At 42.4% G+C, this 26,788-nt stretch overlaps 3 protein-coding genes and 1 pseudogene across 3 annotated transcripts; all 4 read left to right on the top strand.

Annotated features, from left to right (window-relative positions):
* Window positions 1-2,195: 2,195 nt before the first annotated feature.
* Window positions 2,196-3,813, top strand: LOC147962359 (uncharacterized; annotated as a pseudogene).
* Window positions 3,814-4,539: 726 nt separating this feature from the next.
* On the top strand, window positions 4,540-5,773 carry LOC147962358 (uncharacterized). Its single transcript, XM_087537269.1, has 3 exons — window positions 4,540-4,742; window positions 4,826-4,913; window positions 5,000-5,773. The coding sequence occupies exons 1-3, from the start codon at window positions 4,540-4,542 to the stop codon at window positions 5,771-5,773; spliced, it is 1,065 nt and encodes a 354-aa protein (XP_087393395.1).
* Window positions 5,774-9,545: 3,772 nt separating this feature from the next.
* LOC147962357 (uncharacterized) lies at window positions 9,546-12,498 on the top strand. Its single transcript, XM_087534166.1, has 6 exons — window positions 9,546-9,660; window positions 9,778-9,927; window positions 10,419-10,690; window positions 11,106-11,198; window positions 11,330-11,434; window positions 12,124-12,498. Exons 1-6 carry the CDS (start codon window positions 9,546-9,548, stop codon window positions 12,496-12,498), a joined length of 1,110 nt encoding a protein of 369 aa, XP_087390292.1.
* An 11,712-nt stretch (window positions 12,499-24,210) lies between these two features.
* On the top strand, window positions 24,211-25,053 carry LOC147962356 (3'-5' exonuclease-like). Its single transcript, XM_087534165.1, has one exon. The coding sequence runs from the start codon at window positions 24,211-24,213 to the stop codon at window positions 24,928-24,930; it is 720 nt and encodes a 239-aa protein (XP_087390291.1). The 3' UTR covers window positions 24,931-25,053.
* The last annotated feature ends 1,735 nt before the right edge of the window (window positions 25,054-26,788 follow it).

Genomic DNA, 26,788 nt, shown 5'->3' with positions numbered 1-26,788 from the left:
TTATGGAAAAGCATGTCACTTACCTCTCGAACTAGAACATAAGGCTTATTGGGATATTAAAGAGCTTAACTATGATTTCAAACTTGTCAGTGAGAAGAGGTTATTTGACGTTAGCTCACTTGATGAATGGAGAACCCAAGCCATTGAGAATGCCAAATTGTTTAAAGAAAAAATTAAAAGATGGCATGACAAAAGAATACAAAAGCGTGAGTTTAATGTAGGGGATTATGTATTGCTATACAACTCTCGTTTAAGATTTTTTGCAGGAAAACTTCTCTCTAAATGGGAAGGTCCTTATGTTATCGAGGAGGTCTATCGTTCCGGTGCATTAAAAATCAACAACTTCGAAGGCACAAATCCGGAGGTGGTTAACGGTCAAAGAATCAAACATTATATCTCAGGTAATCCTATAAATGTTGAAACCAGTGTTATTGAAACCGTAACCCCAGAGGAATACATAAGGGACACTTTCCGGAACGTTTCAGACTCCGAAAAGGAATAGGTATGTGGTATGGTAAGTAAACCAACTCCAAAACAGTTCTAATGGCAATTTTCTTCCGTTTTGGAATATTTAGAAAAATAGAAAAATAAGAAGCAGTCCAGGAAGGACACGAGGGCTCCACAAGGGTGGAGGGCACGCCCCCCTACCTCGTGGGCACCTCGTGTGCTCTCCGGACTCCGTTTTCTTGCATGATATGTATTTTGGTTGGTAAAAATTCATTATATAATCTCCTGAAGGTTTTGACCACCGTATCACGCAAAAATCTCATCACTACAAGAAACTTGGTAATCCATGACGGATTACTGCTGACGTTCCTGGAATCCGTCACAGATTATGACGGCTTTTCTTGCCCCGTCATGAATACCGTCACTGATTAGTAACCCGTGGTTGGGCCTAAAAACAGCAGGCCCTTCATGACGGACGCTGGGCTGTCGTCACGGAAACTGTCATGAATCGACCAAGCGGGCTCAGTCAGGCCAATCACTTTTTTTAATATACACCATCCAGACCGTCACCGATTGTGCTCCGGCTGATGTGGCGTGTCTGCCCCTTCTTTGGCCCACATGTCGGTCGGACCATAGGTTTTGCCCAAAAAAATAAAAGTGTGATTATACGTGGGTGCCATTGTATGCCCCACATGACAGGGTATTTTGGATTATGTTGCTTCCCGTAACAAAAAACTGTTGAGACTTAGGTATTTCTTTTCCCCGATTCTTACATCCCATAGATCCCATCGGCCGGCGCAGCCGCCGCCGCCAGTGCCGCCGCCGACTGCCCGGGCGAGGGTGGTTAGATTCGGCGGGGTGGTCCGTCTCGGTGCCATCTTCACGACACCGTCGGCCTCTCGCATCGCCGCCGTGCGCCCTTGCTGCACCGACGAGGCAGCCTCTGCCCGCCATTGCCGCGCCGACGAGGCAGCCTCCGCCCGCCATTGCCGTGCCCACAAGGCAGCCGCCGCCCACCATTGCCTCACAGATGAGCCCGTCGCTGCCCGCAGTTGCTGCACTGGAAACTCCCTCGTTCTTTCCCAACATCAACCTCAGCCAGGAGCGAACGATATGCCTCCAACAGAAATCATCTCTCTCCTTCAGAATTTGTTGACTAAATGCTGTGCTTTGCAATTTTCCCCTTCTGAATTTGGGGTGAATCTCTTCCCTTTAGGTTTAATGGTGTGTTATTTGAGGTAGTTAGATTACCCAATTAATGAATGTGTTGATGGATGCAGATACATATTCAGAAAATACCATCTCAGTGTAGTTAGCATTTAAGATTTTAGTTCCATTTTTCTTGTTTTCATGACACCATAGATGTGACACGTGAACCATGTACATTATGTTTTTCAAGGTGCATTCATCCACATACATATTGAGTTGGCATCAATCGATGCATTGTCTTATTCACATACTAGTAGTCGTAGATTTTGTAGGCAAGCTCATACTAGTAAATGTGTGCTACGGATTTGTATTGATTTGTAGACCTCTTTAATGTCGAATAATCAGTGAAATATTTTGTCAAGTGGTGTATGTTCCTTTGTCACAACGAAAGAAAAAAAATATTTTGATGAACTGTGTTCACTATAGTGCGAAGCAGTATAATTTTAAATCTGAACATATTTTAGTTTGGTATACTGTACATGTTAATTTGATGGCCGGGGTAAACCTTTGATTGAATTGGTTCTTTTTCTGCAATGCAGATGGATAGACGTTGGATTCATGGTACATTGTTTTCCCATGAGTACACTGAAGGTGTCAAAGAATTTATGAACTTCATTCAAGAGAAATTCAGCGAGGATGATAAAATACTTTGCCCATGTAGAGAATGCCTTAATCATAAGTACCAGCATCAGACCGTTGTGAACACGCACATATTGATGTATGGCATGGAAAGTACATATACTCGTTGGATATATCATGGAGAAGACTTTGATGTAGATGTTATTGAACATCCTGTTGATGTGCATGACACCGAGGATGGTGACAACGGCGCTGACCGATTTGAAGAGATGTTTGAAGACCTATGCACAGCAGTAGAACAAGCTCAGAGTGAAACTGAAAATCAAGATGCTAACAATGGTGGAAACCCTTCTGAGAATGAGTCTTTTTTTAAGGATGTGATGAAGGAGGCAAAATGGCAGCTTTATCATGGTTGTACCAAGTTTTCAAGGTTCTCCTTTGTGGTAAAGCTTCTTCACTTGAAGTCATACCATAGGATCCCGAATAGTGCATTTACTGAAATTTTGAAGCTATTAGCTGAAGCATTCCCTGAACCCAATACGCTCCCAAAATCGTATAAGGAAGCAAAGAACCTTCTAAAGGAATTAGGCCTTGGGTATGAGTCTATACATGTGTGCTTCAATAATTGCATTCTGTTCAGAAAGCAATATGCCAATCATGACAATTGCCCAGTTTGTGGCCTATCAAGGTGGAAAGACCCTGCTAGAAAGAAGATTCCATAGAAAGTGTTGAGGCATTTTCCATTGGTGCCTAGGCTAAAGAGGATGTTTATTTCCAAAAAAGGCGCAGAAGAAGCACAATGGCATGAGCTAAAGAGGCAGCCCAATGAGAAGGAACTGAGTCATCCAAAAGACGGTGATGTGTGGAAAGATTTCGATGAAAAATTTCCAGAATTTGCGAAAGATGCCAGAAACTTTAGGCTTGGCATTGCCACTAATGGGTTCAATCCTTTTGGAAATTTTAACATAACCTATAGTATGTGGCCTGTATTTGTTATACCATACAACCTTCCACCTTGGGCATGCATGGATCAGTCAAATTTTATGATGGCTCTGCTGATTCCAGGTCCCAAATCACCTGGCAAGCACTTCGATGTCTTTCTACAACCACTTGTGGAAGAATTACTTGAGCTCTGGGAGGGTGTACGTACATATGATGCTCTTAGTGGAAAAATGTTTGATCTTCATGCTGCAGTTCTATGGTGCATTCACGATTACCCAGCTCTGAGCACTCTTTCAGGGCGTACCACAAGAGCCTATTTTGCATGTATTCATTGTGACAAACACCCACTTTCTTACAGCCTAAGGAGTAAAATTGGGTATATTGGTCACTATCGTTTCCTTCCAAGGGGTCATCGTTTGCGGAGAAACAATGAATTTGTTGGTCTTCATGAAAGCAATGATGAGCCAGGTAAATTCTCTGAGAAAGAGTTGCAAGCAGAATTGGAGAAGGTTAGACCTGGGAGACAACAAGAAAGTAGAAAAAGGAAGCGTTCTGACTTGGCCAGCAAGAAGGATCATGTGCTAATTTGGGGCCGGCGGGTTTGTTTGTGGGATTTGAAGTATTGGGCAAAGTTGAAGCTGAGACACAATCTTGATGTCATGCATATTGAGAAAAACATTTGTGAAAACCTCGTTGGGACAATTCTGAATCTGGAGGGTAAGACAAAGGACACACTTAATGCTAGGATTGATCTCAAAGATTTGAATATTAAAGAGGAGTTGCAATTGAGGAAGGAGGGAGACTCATATGTGATGCCTCAGGCCCGATATACCATGTCCAAAGAACAAGTTGTTGCATTTTGTCAATTTTTACGAGAGTTAAAGTTTCCAGATGGGTTTGCTTCCAACATCTCAAGATGCAAGTGCTGATGGAACCAAGGTACAAGGCCTGAAAACACATGATTGTCACATTCTTCTACAGAGAATCTTACCTGCTGGCATGAGAGGATTTTTGGACAGTGATATATATGAAGTAATAGCTGAGTTAGGCAAGTTTTTCAGAGAACTGTGCAGCAAAACTCTTAATAGGGATGTCTTGGCCGAAATGAAGAAGGAAATCCCTGTAATTTTGTGCAAGCTTGAGAAAATTTTCCCGCCTGCATTCTTTGATGTGATGGTGCACCTTGCCGTACATTTACCTGAAGAGGCATTGCTTCGAGGTCCCGTACAATATGGGTGGATGTACCCAGTTGAAAGAAGGCTATATACTTTAAAGCGCTATGTGAGGAATAGGGCGCGACCAGAAGGTTCGATTGCTGAGGCATATATTGCAGATGAATGCCTGACATTTTGCTCCAGGTACATGGATGATGTTGAAACAATATTTAGTCGGAAACCAAGAAATATAGGTTATTCAGATGAAGAAGCCTATGGTGTTGACGTTTTTGGGCATGGAGTTAATTTTACTTCAGGATATGACTATGAATATGTGCATGAGCAAAAAGATTTTGACCAGATGGTGTGGTATGTGTTGAACAATTGTGATCAAGCTAAGAAATATATCGAGTACGTTGTCACTTTTGAAACTTGTGCTTGTTGCATTGTGTTGTACATATGTGATCTCGAGACTAATTTGTTTTATTTTACAGTATGTTCAGAGATGAGTTAAAGAGAAAACGGTTGCCGGACAGTGATAAAGAGCTTCAACAAAAATTTCAGACATGGTTCAGGAACTATGTTAGTTTTCATTCACATCTAGTTATAATTTTTGGTTGTCAAATTTCACTGCAGATTCTAATGTATGTGTTTGTGTGCTGTTGCAGATGATGAGCCTGCGAGATGAGGTTGGCGAAGAGGTAGATGAAGATCTATTTTCCTTGGCATGTGGTCCTGATCGGGGAGTCCGTAAATTCTCATCGTGCATAGTGAATGGGATTAGATTTAGCACTGTTGCTCGTGATAGCAACAAGAGGACGCAGAACAGTGGAGTCATGACCGAAGGTGAACATGATCGTAAGGTCATAGATTTTTATGGAACCTTGAAAGAGATCGTTCAGTTAGATTATAACTTGAAAGATAGGTCAGTTGTTTTGTTTAAATGTGACTGGTTTAAACTTGATGGAAAGAAGACTGAACTTAAAAATGATGGTTTTTTCAAAAGCATACATGTTGGAAGTTTGTGGTACAAGGACAATTCGTTGATTCTGGCTACTCAGGCTAGTAAGGTCTTTTATTTGCCGGACACGAAGTATGAGAAAAATTGGCAAGTTGTGCAAACATTCGACCATAGGCATCTGTTCAATATTAGTGAAACTGAGGGTGTACCTTTTAGTGGTCCTGCATATCAAGAGGAGGAGTGTTGTGAAGAGGAGGATAGGAGAACATCAGTTTCTGACCATACATCTGAGAAGCCTTTGCATAGAGATGATGAGCAAGGCATTACTTTTGAAGTTGATGTCGTTGCTCGTTTGATGAAAGAAAAATCCACAAAAGTGTATGAAGGTGGCGACGAAGATGAAGAAGATGACACAGGTTTGGAGTATTGCAGTGAAGACGAAGGAGGTGCCACAATGGATGTCGACAGCGATGACGAGTAGATGTTTTAGTGTAGAAGGTACTATCTTCATTCTTGTTGCATAATTTTTTCCTTTGCTACTGCAATATCCTGTTGCTATTTACACACTACATGCTTGTTCAGTATAGTACATGGGAGACTGAGGTGTTTATGCACTACAAGTTTGTTCAGTTCAGTACATCGTCTCTTTTTGCATATGTACAATTTGAATGCACTTCTAAATTTGAAATATTCGACAGGCGTTGCTGACAAGGCTGAGAAGGAGATGCTGAAAAAAGGTTGTGCTGCAAGCTTAAGTTGGTATGTACAGTGCTTTTGGCTCCTGTCATCTACAATGGTAGTATCTGGAGTTTTATTTTGTTTGCCTTGATACGGCAATGACCGGTGATTCTTCTTGTGATCCGTAACAGAGTTGTATCTGGAGTTATATTTTGTTTGCCTTGATAGGCCAATGACCGTTGATCCTTGTTGTGACCCGTATCAGAGTTGTATTTGGAGTTATATTTTGTTTGCCTTGATTGGCCAATGACCGCTGATCCTTGTTGTGATCCGTATCAGAGTTATAGTCTGTCAGTGTGTTAACGAAGTCACCGTGGTTTTAATCCTTCTTGTATGCCTGACAATATATTATCTCTATACTGGCTGTTGTGAGGATGGCATTTGTGTGCTGTCATTGGCTATTCAGGTACACAAATTATTTCTGAAATTCATATGGCTCATGTATGTTCATAATATGGCCTAAAATCAAGTTTGTTGTATCTAGTTTAGATGCCATCTTCCAAAACGTAATTCTGGTCATTTTAGAAAATTAAAAATGTTATCAAATTTTTAGAAAATTAAAAATGTAAATCTGCCTGTACACAAAACATGTTGAAGTAAAAAGTTCGCAAATTGTTAGAACGTTCACCGATTAAAAATTTGTTAAGAAAATTAAAAATGTTCTCAAATTTTTTAAAAAGGTACATGAATTGGAAAAATGTTTGATGATTCGAAAAAAACATAACGTTCAAAAGTTCATGGATTTAAAAAAATATCACGAATTTTGAAAAACATCATGAATTAAAAACGTTCACAAATTTCAAAATGTTCATGAATTTAAAAAAATGAGAAACGTAAAGGAAAAAAAGGAAACAAAAGAAAACAAAGAACCAACCAAAATCCACAGAAGCTTCACAAAACCGAAGAGGGGTGAAGCTAGATGGGCCGACCTATTATAACCAGACACTCGATGCCGTGGACTCCCCTCACCATTTGAATTGTATTCGGCACCAATATGTGCCAAATAGCACATTCCTCGATAGCATATGTCACAGGCTTCCTTCCCTGTCCGATAGCACAAGATACAAATAGGATCCACTGATAAGGTTGCGCCAAATAGTAGCAATCGGGCGGCATGGTGGTGGTGCGGGCATGCACCCATGGACGCTCGGGTGTTGTTGAGGTTGTGTATCGGTGCCCGGCATTCATGTATCTTCCCTTGGGTCTGTGTGGCGTGCGTTTGTTTCGGATGCTTCGATGTTGTGTTGGTGCTTTATAATATAAAGCGGGGGAAACCCTTTTTCGTAAACCAAATAGTAGCAATCAGTACATAGGGGTTGTTTGGTTGAAACCCTGAGGAGCATGAGTGAGCTGTTCTCATGGCTGAATGTGGCATGCAGTCGTATCAGAAATTGACAAATCAGGTATCCATGCTCAAGCTTCCAATTTCATAGGACGTCTACGGGTCCTGCAGAGCCACATGGTCGTACGATTCCTCCAATAGACTCCCCGGCGCTAGCGAGCGAGAACTCGTCTTCCTCAACTCCGGACGCGGGCTCCCCTGAAAGCCTCCAAGAGCACGCGCTCCGTTCGCGAGCTCTCCATCCATCCACCCTGGAGCCTATGCTACCCATCGGTCGACGCGTATCGACGTCCTGCACCCCCATGTGATCAACTCAGATGGAGATGGCCGAATCAGCAAGTTGTTCGTTTCGATGATACAAAGGCTTTTTCACGTCGAGGTGCATTTGTAACCAAGTTTATTGGAGTTGGTAGTCCCCGCGCTCATAATTTAAAAAACCAAACTGATAATCGAACCGGTGAGGCCGCCGGTCCGGTTCGTTTTTTAAACTATGTCATCTTTTCCCCTATGGTTTGTAAAAAAGTTGGTGCATATGTCTTGATCATTCTAGTAATTATTTCCTAATAATAGTGCATAATTAAATATATGTCTTACTAATTACAGCAACAAATAATAAACTTGTGTTATATGCTCTAGAATGTTCTAAATTTGGCTCGGCGGCAAAAAGCGCGTGCACGCACGTTACGGTTTTCGCTCCAGCCGCGCGACCGCGCCAAGAAAAAAATAATGCAACGCGAATTGACGCTATTGCCTAGCAATGTTCCCCAACATTACACATATGCATTCATCCACCAGTACCAGATGAAGGGCCTATTAGTAATTTGACACACACAAATGCCTAACCCCCACCGCACGACCAGCCAAATCCCCTCCCTCCCCCCGTATCGCCAAATCCCCTCCATCCTATTCCCCTTCCTCTTCCGCCGCCGGCCACGGCTTCACCTCCTCCACCGCCGAGCCCATCTTCCGTTCCTCGTCCACCTCCACCGCAGAGCACGGATCCCCTCCCTCCCCTTGCTCTTCCACTGCCGGTCAAGACCCCCTCTCCCCCACCATCTGCCTCCACCAAACCCTAGAGTAAGCAGCCGCCGCCACCACCACCACATCGTGCCACTCCCGAGCACGACTCCCCTTGCTCTTCCGCCTCCACTGCCGGTCGCTACCCCACCTCAACTGCCGGTCCAGAACCCCCTCCCCCTCCTCTCCGCTCCACCAAACCCTAGAACAAGCCGTCGCTACGACCATACTGCGCCGCTTCAAGGACCTCTGCACCACACTGATGGGGAAGAAGACTGCAGCGAAGAAACACCGAGGACCCAAGACAGCAGGTATAATCGTCTTAACCCACCCCACGCCTGCCTATTTGCTATTCATGCATATGTATGTCTAATGGGTGTGTGGTAAAAGCTGTTTTCTTGTGTTTGATTTAAGTTGCTAGTGTTTCTGGTCCATTAGAGTTCTTGCCATACCTATGAAAAAAGGGTCTTGTGCTGTCAAGTGTAGATTTGGGTCACATATTGTTACAAACTTGATCACAAAATAGTATTTTGTTATTAACTATAGATTATACACATAGTAATTCGTGCTCATGTGTTCACTCATCTTAGAACCACCGCTGCATCCTTTGGAGGAGTTGCGCATCAGAACATGCATAAGGAACAATTCAAGGCTGCAAGCACTCGGAATTCCTGCACTATCGACATTGTTTGCAGCCAAAACTGTCATTTCACCTGAAAAAAATAAACCCAAGCATAGTAGTGATGATTCTGAAGCTGAGTACCATCCTAACGAGGACAATACCAGTGAAGGAGAGTCATCTGATGATAGTTTAGTAGATGAAACAGAAGCACTGCAGTCCACACCTGCTGCTAGCTCAAACTCTAAGGTGCTAATTTCCTCAATCTAGTCATTCATTGCTTAGATATGTTGCTTGTTTGCCGTTGCAGCATAATTTTGTTACTGTTTGTTGATTAAACCATGTTTTCATATCTGTCAGGACTGTAAGAAGACTAGTCAGAAAACTAGTAAGAAAAGATCTGCTGCCATGCCCCCTGGTGGAGTCAAGCCTCGACCTCCTAAGAGAGTTCATGCGGACCTCCCAACTAATCCATGAGTCACAAGGTCGAAGAAAGCTCTATCCCAAGATGCTGATGGAGGTATTCAAAGTGAGGAAATGTCTGATCCTAAACAGCAGACACCAAGTGTCATCCATAAGCCAACTGCTTCCATGCCTTGTGTCCGCCAAGCTGAAGAAACTGTTCCCAACTTTGATGACCATGGTGTTGAAGGCAAGTTCCTTACTATTATTATCATATCATGTTCATGATTTTTTTCTTTTGAATTACTAGCCTAGGCTATTAGCTCCATGATGAACATACTCTCACTAGATGCTTTTTTCAAAAAAGGTGATGATCCTGGACATTGTGATGATGACAACTGGATTGCCAATGGAGCTGATCTCATTGCCCATCGTGATGACGAAAATGAGATGGCCAACAAAACTGGTGGTAGTGCCCAGCCAAATCAGCAAACCCAACCTAACAATAACTCTGAAGGCATGTTATAACCTGAATCTTTCTAGCATCTATTAGAGTTAAACTTCTTGTTCAATCTATTGTTCTATGCATCTTCCTGTCTTAATTTATACCATATGTGTGCATGATTTTTTATGAGTCATTCCAGTGTTGCGGGATGATGGTATTCTCAAGGACAACTCCATTGCTCATTTCTTAATATCACAGTATTTAAATAAGGACAATTTAGTTAACCTGTGCCTTCTTGAAATCTGCTCGAACCTTGTCTTCCGTTCCAGTTAACCTGTGCATTTGTAACAGTCAGAAACACACCAACATGATAGATAATGCAATATTCCATTTAGTTGTTGTTGCCATATGGTTACTAGTATATTGTCTTGACTTTTTTTGTGAGCTTACTTCCTGTTGTTATAGTTACACATTTTGAAACGATGTCCTCCATTTATTAGTACACTTCTATACATGTAATTGCGGTTTAATTGTATCCGTTCTTGATTTTACCTTCTTTTCAGGTCCACAATCCTATGAGGAGCCAAGGGAAAGGGGCCCCAATTTGGGAAAAGGTCTGGAAAGGATCACTCGACGCCGGCAGGGCAAACTGCTGCTTGTCATTCCAGAAGGGAAGTTAAGGCCGGAGGCACCTCTTCTTGCTGCAAAGTTCGCAACTGAATGCAACGTCATAGATAGACACCATATGCCCGTGTTTAAGCGCTGGAAGGATTACAAGGACCCAGATGGACATGTCCGAGATGGGATCTTCAGGAACTTTGTAGGAAAAGTTGGTGTAAGTACAAAGTCCAGGCCTTCCTCCCTCAAATGGCTATCAAACTGTCAATTTTGTGCTATTTTGTCAATTTTGTGCAATCATGATACTTACACATGTTTTTTCATCGGACTAGAACAAGTTTCAGATGGACGTTGATGTTGTGCCAGTTAGGAAGGCTTGTACTGAAATGCTGAAACGTGCGACTCGCCAACAATGATATAGGCTCAAGAAAGAGTATTTTGACCCTCACCCACTCCATTTGGTGACGAGAACGTCTCCTGTCCCCTCAATGACCGATGAGCAGTGGAATGAGCTAGTGGAAAGCTGGAAGGATCCCAAAAAGATGGTATGTTTCTTCCTCAAGACCAATCTCTCGCCTTCTACATGCTAATCAAGAAATTGTGCCTTACATGTATTTGGTCTCTTGATGTAGGAGATATGTGAAACTAACAAAAATAATCGAGCTCAAGTTAAGTTTCACCAAACCACTGGCTCGCGCAGCTACCCTGTGCACTGTGATAATCTGGTAAGTCAAACATGTGGCTCTGGATGTGCATTGTCATGAGAAATATTCTTGACCATAGGTTAATGTAAAATCTTGCATCCATGTAGTAACTGTGTATGATGCTCCCTTGCCTTCATATTTGTTGTTTCCAGGGAGTCAAATACAAAGATAAAGAACCCACTGCATTGGATTTGTTCAAGGAGTGCCATTACAGCAAGAAAAAGAAAAGCTACACCGATGTTGTCCAAGCTGCAATTGTAAGTCAGCTTCAAAAGACTACCAACCATCAATTTTTACATTTTTGCATACTAGAACTAATATTGTTTGAGTTACTCCACCAGATTGAAAATTGATAATCAAATGTCAGTGTATCTTAATTGAAAATGTTAACATGTTCACTTAACTATCTTGTAATAGCCTGTCCTATATGATTGTACCCTTTTTATTTTCATACAACTCATAAGTTTTGATGCGACTGAAAAACATCAGTTTTGATTTAGTATATGGCTAGATGAAATGACTTTAATAAAAGCGCATAATCACTTTGACATGTGACCTATCAGCCACCTAAAATTACAGAATTTTTTTTATTAATCTATTATTTGGCTTTATATATTGTAGTTTTGGCCATCCCCGGTGTCTTATATTTTTAGTGTGTATATATATATTTTATTGATTGACTTCCAGAAATAATTTGATTTGAATATTACTCACTTCTAGTTAATTCAGGAAATAGTCCACTTTGTTGTAGATGATAGTATATATGAATAATTTGAAGCACCTCCACACAGAAAAAAGATTAATCTGACTGTTATCAGAAGTGTCTAGTTGTAAAGGATGCATGATAGCTTTCCTTACAAAGACGTTGCATGTAAGCTTGCTGATGTTGTCTTCTCTACTTGTGCTTAACCCGTCTTATAACCATGTTTGTTGCTTGCATTGATAGACCGAGATGGAAAACAAGGCCTCTCGGCCTACAGAAGATGGACAAGAATCAAACTCTATGACCAAGGTTGTATCTGAAGTGCTTGCTAACCACACTAAGAAGCCAAGGTTTCTTCAGCATGTGGGGATCCAGCATGTCCATGCGAGATCTAGCGATAGCAACTGTCAAGCAGAATTGGCAAAGAGGGGCAATGTCGAGCTTCGGGCTCTTGTTGACACCTTGACCAAGCAGTTGAAGGAGTCCGAAGAAGCAAGGATCAGGCAAGACGAGGAGCACAGGAAGAGAGATGAGGAGAACAGGAAGAAGCAAGCTGAGATGGATGCAAAACTAGACTTTTTGCTAAGTCAGTTGCAAGCAAGATCAACTCAAGGGTAAGTTGTTTGTCCAAGATCAGCCGTCGTCTCTACTTGATACATGGAAGCTGTGTGAATGTGATATACTGCTAGAACCTACCTTCTCATTTTGTAATGATTTTGTTGTGCAAACTGCACACTGCTGGATGCAAACTAGTTGCATTTTGCTGCTCCATTGTTCTTGGATTTGGAGATGCAAGGTCAATGTTACTGTGATTTGGGATGTTGTTCCTCTTTTCTGTATTTGTGATGGATCTGGAGATGTAAGCTCTTAGGCTTGGAAACCGATTCTATGTAGAGACAAAGAAGGGTTCGGTTGGGTAGAGTAAACACTAATGGGCTGAATAAAGTGGCCTCGAAACACACTTTCTGGCTAAAAAAACACATGTGCCGCATAATTTTAATGGGCTCATGTGCATATTGAACACGTGCAAATGGGCCAACGAGAGTGTGAATGATTATGGACCAACCCAAAACAAACAGGCCAACCAGCTGCAGTAAAATGGGCCCATAGGCTTGGATGTACAAAAATAAATGGGCCAGACCACACTGGGCCGAATGCCATCGGCTGACATGGCGCCACGTCAGCTCCACGCTGGCGCCACATCAGCTTCATGCTGGCGCCACATCAGCTCCACGCTGGCGCCACGTTAGATTGCGGGAGATGCCACATGGGACTCGTCTTTCTACACGTCATGTAAATCCATGACGGAATAGTCCGTCACAGCGGACCGGGCCTTGGGCGGGCCGGGGGTCAGATCGGTGACGGCAACAGACCGTCACAATTCATGACGGAAATGAAAATCCGTCAAGGATGGGCGGGTGGGAAAATTATGACGCGATATACATGACGAATTTCAGGACCGTCACGCCCGGCCATCCTTGACAGTATTTTGCATGTTTGTGACGGACAGTTACTGTCACAGATTAACGACTTTCTTGTAGTGCATGTTCTTGTTTCGAGCTGTTCCTGCTACAGATTAGAGCAATATGTCGTCCCAGGATTCGGAAGGAGAAAGCTATGTGGCTGATTATCTTGTACATCCTAAGGTCTATGGGGACGTGGAGCATTTTGGTTGGACTACGGAAGAAGAAGAGGACTATGAACCTAAGGGAAAGGAGGAGACGAGCTCAGATGAAGATGAAATCCCATTACCTCAACCTGTGGATATGCATGTGGAGTTCAAAAAGTCAAGCCTCCCTGATAGAGCAAAGAAACCTAAGATCGAGTTTATCCCTTTTCGCCTCTTGCAGGAAAACAAACAGAAATTATGCAAGAAGATATTAAGCCATAAGCAGGAGATCAATGACCCGAGGGATCAAAATTATGTCCTCAAACGCAAATTAAGGAAGAAGCCTACATCATCAACAACTCCACCCTCTCCACCAACAAAGAAGAATTGAGTATCTGGTATGGGAACTCCCCTTGGCAGCTGCCAAGCTTGGGGGAGTGCCCCGGTATCGTATCACCATCACTCCTATCTTTACCATTTTTCTTAGTTCGATCCTTTAGGTAATATCTTGATCTAGTAGCATAAAGTTTTAGTATGATATAGTTGTGAGTTTTGCTTTATGATCCTTCTATGTAATCGAGTCTATAAGCTATATATATACTAAAGATTAGTGTTGAGTCAAGGGCTTGATTATTTCTCTATAATCTTGAGTGAATAAAAGAAAAGAGAAAAAGAATAAAAATGAAATAAAAGAGATCATATTGATCTTATGGAGAGTAATGAGCTCACATAGAAAGAGTATGATGAATAAAAGTTGTTGAGAGTTGACAAACATAGTTTTGGTCATCGTTGCAATTAATAGGAAGTAATAAAGAAAGAGAGGTCTTCACATATAAATACACTATCTTGGACATCTTTTATGATTGTGAGCACTCATTAAAATATGACATGCTAAAGGGTTGACGTTGGACAAGGAAGACAACGTAATGGGTTATGTTTTCTTACATCTGAGATAAATCATATTGTCTTAGATCATCCAACTTGTTTGAGCTTTCCTTTCCCCCTCATGCTAGCCAAATTCTTTGCACTAAGTAGAGATACTACTTGTGCTTCCAAACACCCATAAACCAGTTTTGCCATGAGAGTCCACCATATCTACCTATGGATTGAGTAAGATCCTCCAAGTAAGTTGTCATCGGTGCAAGCAATAAAAAAGCTCTCTAAATATGTATGACTTATTAGTGTGGGAGAAAATAAACTTTATACGATCGTGTGATATGGAAGAAATAAAAGCGACAGACTGCATAATAAAGGTCCATATCACAAGTGGCAATATAAAGTGACGTTCTTTTGCATTAAGATTTTGTGCATCCAACTATAAAAGTGCATGACAACCTCTGCTTCCCTCTGCGAAACGCCAATATTTTACCTTTATCTCCTACCTTACATAAGAGTCATGGTGATCTTCACCCTTCCCTTTTACATTTTATCTTTTGGCAAGCACAATATGTTGGAAAGATCTTGGTATATATGGCTAATTGGATGTGAGTTTTCATGAACTATTATTGTTGACATTACCCTTGAGGTAAAACGTTGGGAGGCAAAACTATAAGCCCCTATCTTTCTCTGTGTCCGGTTAAAACTCCATACCCATAAGTATTGCTTGATTGTCAGCAATTGTGAAAGACTACATGATAGTTGACTATGTGGACTTGCTGCAAATCTCTTATATTGACTCTTTCCTATGTTATGATAAATTGCAATTGCTTCAAGGACTGAGATTATAGTTTGTTAGTTTTCAATGAAGTTTATGATTCATACTTGAGATTGTGATTGAATTGTTACTCTAGCATAAGAAATCATATGACAATATCCATATATGTTGATGTTATGAGAATAGTCATGATGCCCTCATGTCCGTATTTTATTTTATCGAGTCCTCTACCTCTAAACATGTGGACATATTTATCGTTATCGGCTTCCACTTGAGGACAAGCGAGGTCTAAGCTTGGGGGAGTTGATACGTCCATTTTGCATCATGCTTTTATATCGATATTTATTGCATTATGGGTTGTTATTACACATTATGTCACAATACTTATGCCCATTCTCTCTTATTTTACAAGGTTTACATAAAGAGGGAGAATGCCGGCAGCTGGGATTCTTGGCTGGAAAAGGAGCAAATATTAGAGACCTATTCTACACAGCTCCAAAAGTCCTGAAACTTCACGGAAGTCATTTTCAGAATATATAAAAAATACTGAGCGCGAGAAGTTCCGGAGGGGGGCCACACCCTGCCCACAAGGGTGGGGGCCGTGCCCTACCCCCCTGGGCGCGCCCCCTGCCTCGTGGGTCCCCTGGTGGCCCTCTGATGCCCATCTTCTACTATATGGAGTCTTTCTTTGAGGAAAAAATCATAAGCAAGCTTTCGGGACGAGACTCCGCCGCCACGAGGCGGAACCTTGGCAGATCCAATCTAGGGCTCAAGTTGAGCTGTTCTACCGGGGACACTTCCCTCCGGGAGGGGGAAATCATCACCATCGTCATCACCAACGATCCTCTCATCGGGATGGGGGCAATCTCCATCAACATCTTCACCAGCACCATCTCCTCTCAAACCCTAGTCATCTCTTGTATCCAATTCTTGTCTCTAAGTCTGGGATTGGTACCTATGGGTTGCTAGTAGTGTTGATTACTCCTTGTAGTTGATGCCAGTTGGTTTATTTGGTGGAAGATCATATGTTCAGATCCTTTATGTATATTAATACTCCTCTGATTATGAACATGCATATGCTTTGTGAGTAGTTACGTTTGTCCCTGAGGACATGGGAGAAGTCTTGCTATTAGTAGTCATGTGAATTTGTTATTCGTTCGATATTTTGATGAGATGTATGTTGTCTCTCCGCTAGTGGTGTTATGTTAACGTCAACTACATGACACTTCACCATTATTTGGGCCTAGAAGAAGGCACTGGGAAGTAATAAGTAGATGATGGGTTGCTAGAGTGACAGAAGCTTAGACCCTAGTTTATGCGTTGTTCGTAAGGGGCTGATTTGGATCCATATGTTTCATGCTATGGTTAGGTTTACCTTAATACTTTTGTTGCAGTTGCGGATGCTTGCAATAGAGGTTAATCATAAGTGGGATACTTGTCCAAGTAAGGGCAGTACCCAAGCACCGGTCCACCCACATATCAGATTATCAAAGTACCGAACGAGAATCATATGATCGTGATGAAACCTAGCTTGACGATAATTCACATGTGTCCCCGGGAGCGCTTTTCTCTAAATAAGAGTTTGTCCAGGCTTGTCCTTTGCTACAAAAAGGATTGGCCACCTTGCTGCACTTTATTTACTTTTGTTACTTGTTGCTTGTTACCAATTATCTTATCACAAAACTATCTGTTACCTATAATTTCAGTGCTTGCAGAGAATACCTTGCTGAAAACCACTTATCATTTCCTTCTGCTCCTCGTTGGGTTCGACACTCTTACTTATCGAAAGGACTACGATAGATCCCCTATACTTGTGGGTCATCACCTCACCCGCGCAAAAGTGAGTCATGAGTGATGTGAGGGCTGCCATGGATTTCGGTTTTTCTTGGCCGAGGTGGCGGGCGAGCCATTCGTCACGGATGCTGCGTTTGAAGGCTGCTAGGGCTTCGGCATCCGGACAGTTAAAAATCTGGTTCTTTTTGGTTAGGAACCTAGTCCAGAATTTTCTTGCTGATTCTCCAGGTTGTTGAACTATGTGGCTTAAGTCATCGGCATCAGGTGGCCGGACATATGTACCTTGGAAGTTGTCAAGGAAGGCTTCTTCCAAGTCCTCCCAGCTGCCGATGGAGTTCTCAGGGAGACTATTTAGCCAGTGTCGAGCTGGTCCTTTCAGCTTTAACGGGAGGTATTTGATAGCATGGAGGTCATCTCCTCGTGCCATGTGGATGTGGAGAATAAAATCTTCGATCCACACTGTAGGGTCAGTTGATCCGTCGTATGATTCAATATTGACAGGCTTGAACCCCTCGGGGAATTCGTGATCCAGCACCTCATCTGTGAAGCAGAGAGGGTGTGCGGCGTCTCTATAGCGGGCCGCGTCCCGGCGCACCTCCGACTAAGTCCATCTATGGTTATCGGCCCGGGTGTGATTAAGTTTGTCATGTCCGAATAGGTAGCTGTCATCCCGAGTAGGGAACCGTCCTTGCGATCCGTATATAGATATGGTGTGTCCTGCTTTACTATCCAATTCCTGCCGAAGATCGTATGTTGGGGCGGGCTGTTGTTCGGCCTGAGTTGTCGTTTTATCCCGACCGCGGGGTGTTTGGTCTGCCGCACTGTCCCGACCGCATGGTGGTCGGTCCACATTGCGCGAGGGAGGTATGGGATCGGGTGCCTCCTCATCGAACTGAGGTAGCAGTCTGCGTTTTCGGTAACTCTTGGCTAGGCGCTTGAGGCCGTATTCTTCGGCTGCCAGGACGTATGTCCATCTGTCAATGAGTAGGTCTTGATCTTCTTGGAGCTGCTGCTGCTTTTTCTTTAGGCTTCTTGCAGTAGCTATGAGCTGGCACTTAAAGCGCTCCTGTTTGAGGGGTGCCTCAGGCACGATGAAGTCTTCATTGCCAAGGCTCTCATCATCCTCGGAGGGTGGACGATAACTATCGTCATCCGGGTCATTGGGCGTGGCCTGTTTATCAGGGTTAACCTGCTCGTTGTCCTGATCCTCCTGTTCGGATGCGGCTCCAACAGGGTCTTCAATGTTTTCGGCGTCGCCTGGAGTACTGTTTTCTCCGGTGCCAGTGTTGCCATCTTTTGAGCGACGAGGCTTAGAGCGGCTTTAGGGCGCTGGCGTTTGGACTGTGTCTCGAAGTGTTTATTCGCATCTGGCTCTTCTTTGTCGTCGCCAGATCCTTTAGGTGTATCAACCATGTATATGTCGTACGAAGAGGTGACCATCCAACGTCCAGTGAATGGTGGGTCTTGGCCTTGCTCCTTGTCGGCATCATCGTCCATACCGTCTATGTCTTCGGAGCCATAGTCGAGCTCATCGGTTAAGTCCTCGACGGTAGCTGTGAAGTGGGTGGTGGGTGGGAAGCAAAATTCCCCATCATCGGCCTCTAACTCGAACCGAACATAGTTCAGCTGTGAGTCCTTCTCCAAGGACAAATTCTTTAGAGAGTTCAGTACATCGCCCAAAGGTGAGTGCTCGAAAACGTCAGCGGCGTTGAATTCGAAGGTCAATAACCGATCTAGCTCGGTGTCCGCAGGTGCACATGGTCCGGAACTTAGAGCCGGAGACGAGTCTGAGGTTCCGTTAGCAAATATTGCAAGGTGTTGAGTCCGTGTGCAGCTCCAACGCTGCGGACTCTGTGGCCTCGGACGGTACGATCTGCTCCGGATCTAAGGCCGTTGCAGCAACAGGAACCATCTCCTGGATGTGATCCGGTGACGGATTTAAGTCATGTTCATCAGAGCGAGGGGGAGCGATCGCCGCGGTCTCGAATCCATTGAAGATCAAGTCCCCACGGATATCTGTGACATAGCTCAAGCTTCCAAATCTGACCTGATGGCCAGGGGCGTAGCTGTCGTCATGCTCCAGATGGCCAAGCAAGTTGGCCCGCAGTACGAAGCCGCCGAACACAGAAATCTGTCCGGGGAGGAAGGTTCCTCCTTGGACAACGTCATTATTGACGATTGAAGGGGCCATCAAACCTGTTGTCGACAGTAAATCAGAATTTGGAGCGACCAGACTTCCAGAAGGTGGACAAGGCTGCGGGGAATAACCATGTGTGGCGCCCCTAGATGATCACAGTTGCAGTCCGTAGGAAGCCTCACCTCCTAAAAAGTCTACCTCAACAACTTGGGGAGACTAGTATAGGATCTCACATTAAATGAGATAAATTTAAAAAATACAAAACATCTTCAACCATTCAGAGAAACAATTATAGGCACACATCAATGGTTGATGTACAAACTCAAAAAGTTTAAGCTCCTAATTCGAATTAAACTAATATAAAAAAGAAAGAAAAAAGCATATGTGAATAGTGTCAAAATACTATTCAGATGGGATCTTGGCCAAACACGACCTTGCGGAGGTGATAATAAAATCTATAAATATGGCGGAGCGTTCCATAATTTATAGGAATCTATGGCGGTGGAATGGATGTAAAGCGGTGCAGGCGGGCCCCAGACGGCTAGGTGGTGCGCCCTAACCTATGCTGCTCATCTCGATCTCTTCCAAAGCCTCCCTGGTTTCGTGTTGCCAATATAGAATTTGTATTAAACCGACAAGTGATTTGGACCTCCATAGATACTGATTCCCTATGAAACCAAAAGCAAGCAGAAAAATAAGAACAAGCATTGGGCACTCAATTAATTAGTCTACAAAAATAGTATAAATTACTAGAAATATTATATAGAAGTGATAATATAATAGCATGAGACAATAAAATATTCTAGATATGTTTGAGACGTATCACGACGTGCATGATCCTCGATGGCGATGGCGATGACGATCTATATTTTGTGGTAGATAGGGCTTGAAAGCTATTGCCGGCCTGCATATTTTGATGATGTGATATATACTAACCCCTCACGCTGATGGCAAACTTGCGGTGGTAGGATCACACCCTCTTTTGGATGTGGTGGTAGGATGACACCTTAATAGTGGCAGGATAAACTTGCCATGCTCTATGATCATGCATGCTTTCTTATGTTACATGTCTACTATGCTCCATTGCTTGCTACTTGAATTGTTACTCTTCTGTCATGGTAGGAGAAGTGGTATGTGGTGTACGAAGGAAGGGTTCTAGGGGCTTATAGTTCATGGAACACATGCGAAGAACAAGTCAACCATTACCCAAAGAACTCCTACAAAGGTTAAAGACTAGGCAGCAGGAAGTGGATGCTTACTCCAAGTTTGTGTACACGCATACAAGCAATGTTGAAGTAGACAAGGCTCGTCAACAACTTGGAAGGTTTCAGATCAAGAACTTGATCATCATTGTCCAGTTCGTCGAGATTTAGTATTGTTTTATTTGTGTGATTGGTGTGATCATATGTAAGTTGTAGCTAGTAAGCTCACCACCTAGGGTACAAGGTCAGCAGATCTCACAGCCTGTATGCAATCAAACACCATGTAGTTGCATCAACCCAACCACTAAAACTGCTCCCCTAATGTAGGCAGCCTAGATGCGGGCCACTCATAGAGACTTTGCAGTGGCGGGCATATCTGCTTGCGGCCCGCCACAGGAATATATTGTTAGTTGTGGTAGGGAATTTGGGGCACCAACCACAACTACATGTCCAGCCGCCAATACAAATCCGACAACAAACAGTAAGAACAAGTAACGTATGCGATAATACACATTACAATAGACGTTTCTGAGATTAGCCGCATCACAATGTACCTTAACAAGCGGCACATTTTACCATAACTATAATCCAAATACAATACAATAGATGTACGCATTAGACAACATCTCACGTAACATCATTAGTACACATAGCCTTCTCAGCAAAGCCTCCAACATGTTACATATATACAAGACCACATGATAAAAACACCACCATAATGAAAATGAACTGGATAAAGGTAATCAAATTCTTTACTCGTGCACTTGTCCACACGGTCTTGCATACGTAATAGTTGATTTTCTATTTGCCAATGAAGTTGGCGTAATGATCCTCTGCTTCTTTATTAGTCTTATATCCTTTATAGCACTTCTATACCTACTATTAAAGGGTTGATCGCTTCTTACTCCTGAATTATCGTCCGTTCGGTCCGTTTCTTCGTACGTCAGACAATTTTCCTCCATCGTTCTCCGCTGTGTTCGATATTTCCTTGCATCGCTCGGCTGGGCCTCTAGGTGGGCTTTTGTGCGTTTGTATTTCTACCTGGGAGCCCACATAGGGGGTAAAAAAGCAGGTGCAAAAAATTTGTTTGGGCCAGGAATTGAACTCGCAACTTCACAGTCAGGTAAATATTATGCTACCAGGCGACCAAGCTGAATCTTTGATTTGAAATGTAATGTTATATGATCTATTAAATAGTACCACCTAGCCTTTTTTACATCCAATCCTTCTAACTTATATAGGTCTTTAAGTTTTCAGGGTATCAAGGAGTCATCTCAAAAATCAATAAGTGAAGGGTAAAAATTGAGTTCCGGCTCTATAGAGAGGATTTCAACCGACGTTTCAACATGCAGCAAGAGAAATAAAGAAGTAAAGGATGGAAAGGATATGAGAAGGAATTGAGCCAGAATAGTAAGGAAAGCAGTCTATGCTAAAGGAAATTTAGACATGATAATGAGGAAAGCAGTGCAAGCATGCTAATTTGGAAAGAGATTGAGACGAGGATCCACGCAAGAAGCTAAATTGGTTCATTGTGTCAAGGGAATAAGGAAGCTAACAGCGCTGGACCTTTGGGGATTATAACATGCACTTGCGCATTTAAACATATACGCCAATAAAGAACGCAGTATTGCATTTTGATCAACTCTCTACCGTAAGCCGATTTTCTGATTTTCTTTTTTTGCAAAAGCATTTATGGTGTTTACTCATTACGGAAGCATGGGACGCAAGTTGAACACTGCATGTATCCCCCCCCCCCCCCCCCCCACACACACAAAAATACATAGTTTTGTTAGACGTTTTGTAGAGATGGTCGGCTTGAAAGAACAATTCTTCCTCATGTTAGGGATATTTGACTATACTTTTTTTTGAGAAACCATAATAATTGGATTAGGAGTGTCGGAGTGTGATGAAGTTTTATCATGTTGTAACACATGGCATGCATGTAATTTTTAGTACTCCCTCCGTCCTAAAATTCTTCTCTTAAATTTGTCTAAATACGGATGTATCAAGTCATGGTTTAGTATTAGATACATCTGACTTGATACATCTGTATCTAAACTAATTTAAGACAAGAATTTTGGGACGGAGAGAATACTCATGATGTTCAATATATTACCATGATATTTGATAAATAGATCGAAAGTTTTTGCAAGAAAAACATTGCCAATCAGATCGATTTACTCCGAATCACACCCCATGTGCTCTACATCGTGGTCCTTAAATTATGCATCTTTTTGCATCGACGACCATTCTCCCTTGACATAGTTCCTTACCCAGCAAATAGTGGTTCATAAGAATAATAGCAAGCTCGTTTGGTATGTGAATATCAATGCTTGCTATTTTTATCCCAATCGGCTAGCTTATAAGCACCCTTTTGGCCGGATTGACAAACCATCCCCTCGATCACATCACATACAATCCATCAGTCTGAGAAGAAACATCTGCGGCGTACATATAGTGGATATTGCAATTTGCAATACACCTGACTATGGAGCCGCTGCAAGCCAAAACAAAGTCATCAAGGTATAATATTATACTACTGCAACTCATTTTTTTGTCTTCTTATTTTATGATAGGCAATGTGCTCATGCAGTCTTATTTTGCCATCTTGTGGACGAATTTGTGGTATTTTGCTTGTGAATTTTTCTCTGTACGATGTCTTGAAAATTTTGTCCGGTCCAATTTAGCCCCAGCTTTCTTTTAAAGTTCATGCATTTGAAGATTGGAGTTTCAAGCAGTATATTGCGTGACGGCAAAGATGAGCGCTTTAATTCATCTTCCAAAACAAAAAAAGATGGGCACTCAGATTCATTTTCAGAATATAGATCTAGGATTTTGTTTCTGAACAAGTTCAGTTTTTCTTTTCAGAAGAACTCTTCATCTATTGAACGGGACTAATTTGTGTTGAGTTATTTATAGTTCTACTCGTTTGGCGTTAACATGTAGTAATACTAAAAAAAGATGTGTTTTATTTGTTCATGCTATCCCCTATCGCTCACTTGGTCTATGACTGCAGGGCTCTTCCTAAGGAGAACAATGCCAATGATATGCTCGCTTCGCCATGCTCCTTGGAGCTACTCCAGCCGCACACTATTTCCATCTTTGATTATACTCTGCTGATCACTCTAGAGGATGATGATCACTCTGCTGCCATTCTGGTGGCTCAGCCTGCAGTTCATCGCTTTGAGCAACTTGCTGGCTTCAAGGTAACCGTGACGGTCGCCAATGAACCAGGCGTCGTTGAGGAATGGGTCAAGAGTTTGTTGAAATCCCTCCAAACGGTAGAAAAGAAGATTGTTGGTCTAGACTGTGAGTTCACCGACCAAGTCGATGGGGTGAAGCAGAAGGACCTGCCCCCGGAAATGGAGCGGTGCGCCGCCGTACTTCAACTGTGTTTTGCAGATCATTGCTTGGTGTACCACATCGTGCACTCGCCTCACATACCAGAATAGTAAGGGAAGCAGTCTATGCTAAAGGAAATTTAGACATGATAATAAGGAAAGCAATGCAAGCATGCTAATTTGGAAAGAGATTGAGACGAGGATCCATGCAAGAAGCTAAATTGGTTCATTGTGTCAAGGGAATAAGGAAGCTAACAAGAGCGCTGGACCTTTGGGGATTATAACATGCACTTGCGCATTTAAACATAGACGCCAATAAAAAGCACAGTATTGCATTTTGATCAACTCTCTACCGTAAGCCGATTTTCTGATTTTTTTTTTTGCAAAAGCATTATGGTGTTTACTCATTACAGAAGCATGGGACGCAAGTTGAACACTGCATGTATTCCCCCCACACAAAAATACATAATTTTGTTAGACGTTTTGTAGAGATGGTCGGCTTGAAAGAACAATTCTTCCTCATGTTAGGGATATTTGACTATACTTTTTTTTTTGAGAAACCATAATAATTGGATTAGGAGTGTCAGAGTGTGATGAAGTTTGATTATACTCTGCTGCCTCCGCTAGCTCCAGAGGATGATGATCACTCTGCTGCCATTCTGGCGGCTCAGCCTGCAGTTCATCGCTTTGAGCAACTTGTTGGCTTCAAGGTAACCGTGACGGTCGCTAATGAACCAGGCGTCATTGAGGAATGGGTCAAGAGTTTGTTGAAATCCCTCCAAACGGTAGAAAAGAAGATTGTTGGTCTAGACTGTGAGTTCACCGACCAAGTCGATGGGGTGAAGCAGAAGGACCTGCCCCCGGAAATGGAGCGATGCGCCGCTGTACTTCAACTGTGTTTTGCAGATCATTGCTTGGTGTACCACATCGTGCACTCGCCTCACATACCAGACGAGCTCAACAAATTTCTTGCTCGTGAAGATATCTTCTTTTGTGGAGCGGCAATTGGCAATGACGTAAAAATGCTTCAGCCATATGGCCTCCATGTAAAAAATCCCATTGACCTACAGATGCACATTAAAATACCAAAAACAACATGCGGTAAATCTACACCGTCGCTATTTGATCTAGCAAATTTTGTGTTGGGAACGAATCTGGAGAAGGGCAACGAGTGCAAGCAACTGAAGAACTCCGGATGGGCGATTGCTCCATTGAGCTTTGAAAGAATCAGATATGCTGCGTTCGATGCCCTTATAAGTTTTGAGATAGCTAAAGGGGCTATAAACCTTGGCTATATGCGCCTTGATGGATAAGCTTAGGACGATCTAATAGAACTATGGACATCTGAGTTATTTTATATGTCTATGTCTTTTATATATATACATATGCATGCCTATTGTAATAACTTTCATAGTAGCCCCAGCACATGCGCATGCAGCATCCTATATTCCATTGTTTTCTTTTATATGTTGTGAAATAAAATTTAGTTGCATTATGGAAGTCATATTATTATTACTATTACTATGAAAAATGCCCGTGTATTGCAACTGGAAAACATGACGCCCAAGGTGTGAGAGCAAATTTGACAAGAATAACCCTCTGGAATTCTCGAGCAAAAATCTTCACAAGCCTCTTTCAACGTGGAGTTGTCTTGAACCATTAGATTTCCTCATGCTTCGCTACAGAATCAAAATAACTATAATGAAAACTACATAACTTGTACACGACTATTTTAATTTATTTGAAACTAAAATATTGTGGTACATGAAGAAACAATCAAGTGCGAGCACAAAATATTGTAGGCCCAAAAAGGGAACCTGATACTAATTTTACCAATATAGGAGCAGACCATCTCATCGAGTACACAACGTGTGTTCTCTCTCTTTATGCAGGTGAGATAAATGTTCAAGTTCATAGATTTCATATTGCAATTCTTGTATGCAAAGTTGTGCATGCATTTTGGCTGCACTGAAAGAGGGATCACAATTCTCCTATACACTGCCATTTTTGAGTTGTGGAACATGCACGTATCTTCTTCCAGACAAAAGTCTCGTACTCCCGGTCTGTATAAAATTTTAGAGAATAAAGCACATGCTGAAGTACATCTTTACACCCAAATTGGTTACAGTTGTGAAATTCAGAAGGCTACAAAGAGAGAGAGACAAATCAACACCCCTTCTAAAACAAAATTATACATGTTCCAGCTACATGGGGATTGCCCTTGCCGTGGAGGAACAGGGACACCACTGCAGCCAGGACCAACTCCAGCATATCAAGCATCCCAACAGTACAAGACTGACCAGAATGTCGTGTCCTGTGGGTGGAAGAAAGGATATGGCATCTGCGTAGTGTGTCAACGGTGGCAAAGTCTGTACTACGAGGACAACAATCATTGGGTAACGGAGATATGTTGCTCTTGATTTCATTACGGAGTTATGTACCATTAGAAAGCACCCCTATACATGTCCTCACTCCATGATTGCATCAGCATCCAATTATTTTCAATACGCTACACATATCATTTTTTGGAATAATGACAACAAATATCAAACTACTGGATACATTGTTTTTCATCTTCTACACAAATCAATCTATTTATATATAAAAAGTGCTTGATGGATTAACTAGAGACAAGAGAATTAATTGTAAAATCCCACAAAAATTAGAAACATCCGTCCGTTTATTTAATGGACTAGAGAATAACAACCATTTGATCTTCTAATGTGTCTTCAACAGTCAAGTAAATTACCCACCAATGCCCTTACGGAAATAACCTTTCAATCAGCAAAAAAAAAAACATGCACAAAGGGATAGACGTGATCAGCTCCTCCTCCTCCTCCCGTTCAAACTCCATCTTTCCAAAATCACCTATCCAACAACACCATGATCGCTCCAAAAAACACCACGATCGCTCTAAAAAACATCACCATCGATTCTAAATCCCTGACACCTCATCTCTTCTGCGCCGTCTCGCACAAGCAGCAGCCCACAGCCTCCTCGCTCAGGTCTAGGTACATAGCTCCTTGGTGCTTAGTTTACTTTTTCCCAAATTCGTGTATGTCGTCACATGTCAATTCGTGTGTCTCCCCAGTCCTTTTCCTCTATCATAATTAATCCTGTCATGTTCCAGGCTCGAACCATGCATGCAACAATCCAATATATATTTTTCTA

This window comes from Triticum urartu, chromosome 7A (assembly GCF_056163025.1).
Source record: "Triticum urartu cultivar PI428250 chromosome 7A, HENAU_Tu73, whole genome shotgun sequence".
Lineage (NCBI taxonomy): Eukaryota > Viridiplantae > Streptophyta > Magnoliopsida > Poales > Poaceae > Triticum > Triticum urartu.
The sequence above is the reverse complement of the archived record's forward strand: the minus strand, read 5'-3'. Positions and strand labels throughout refer to the sequence as shown.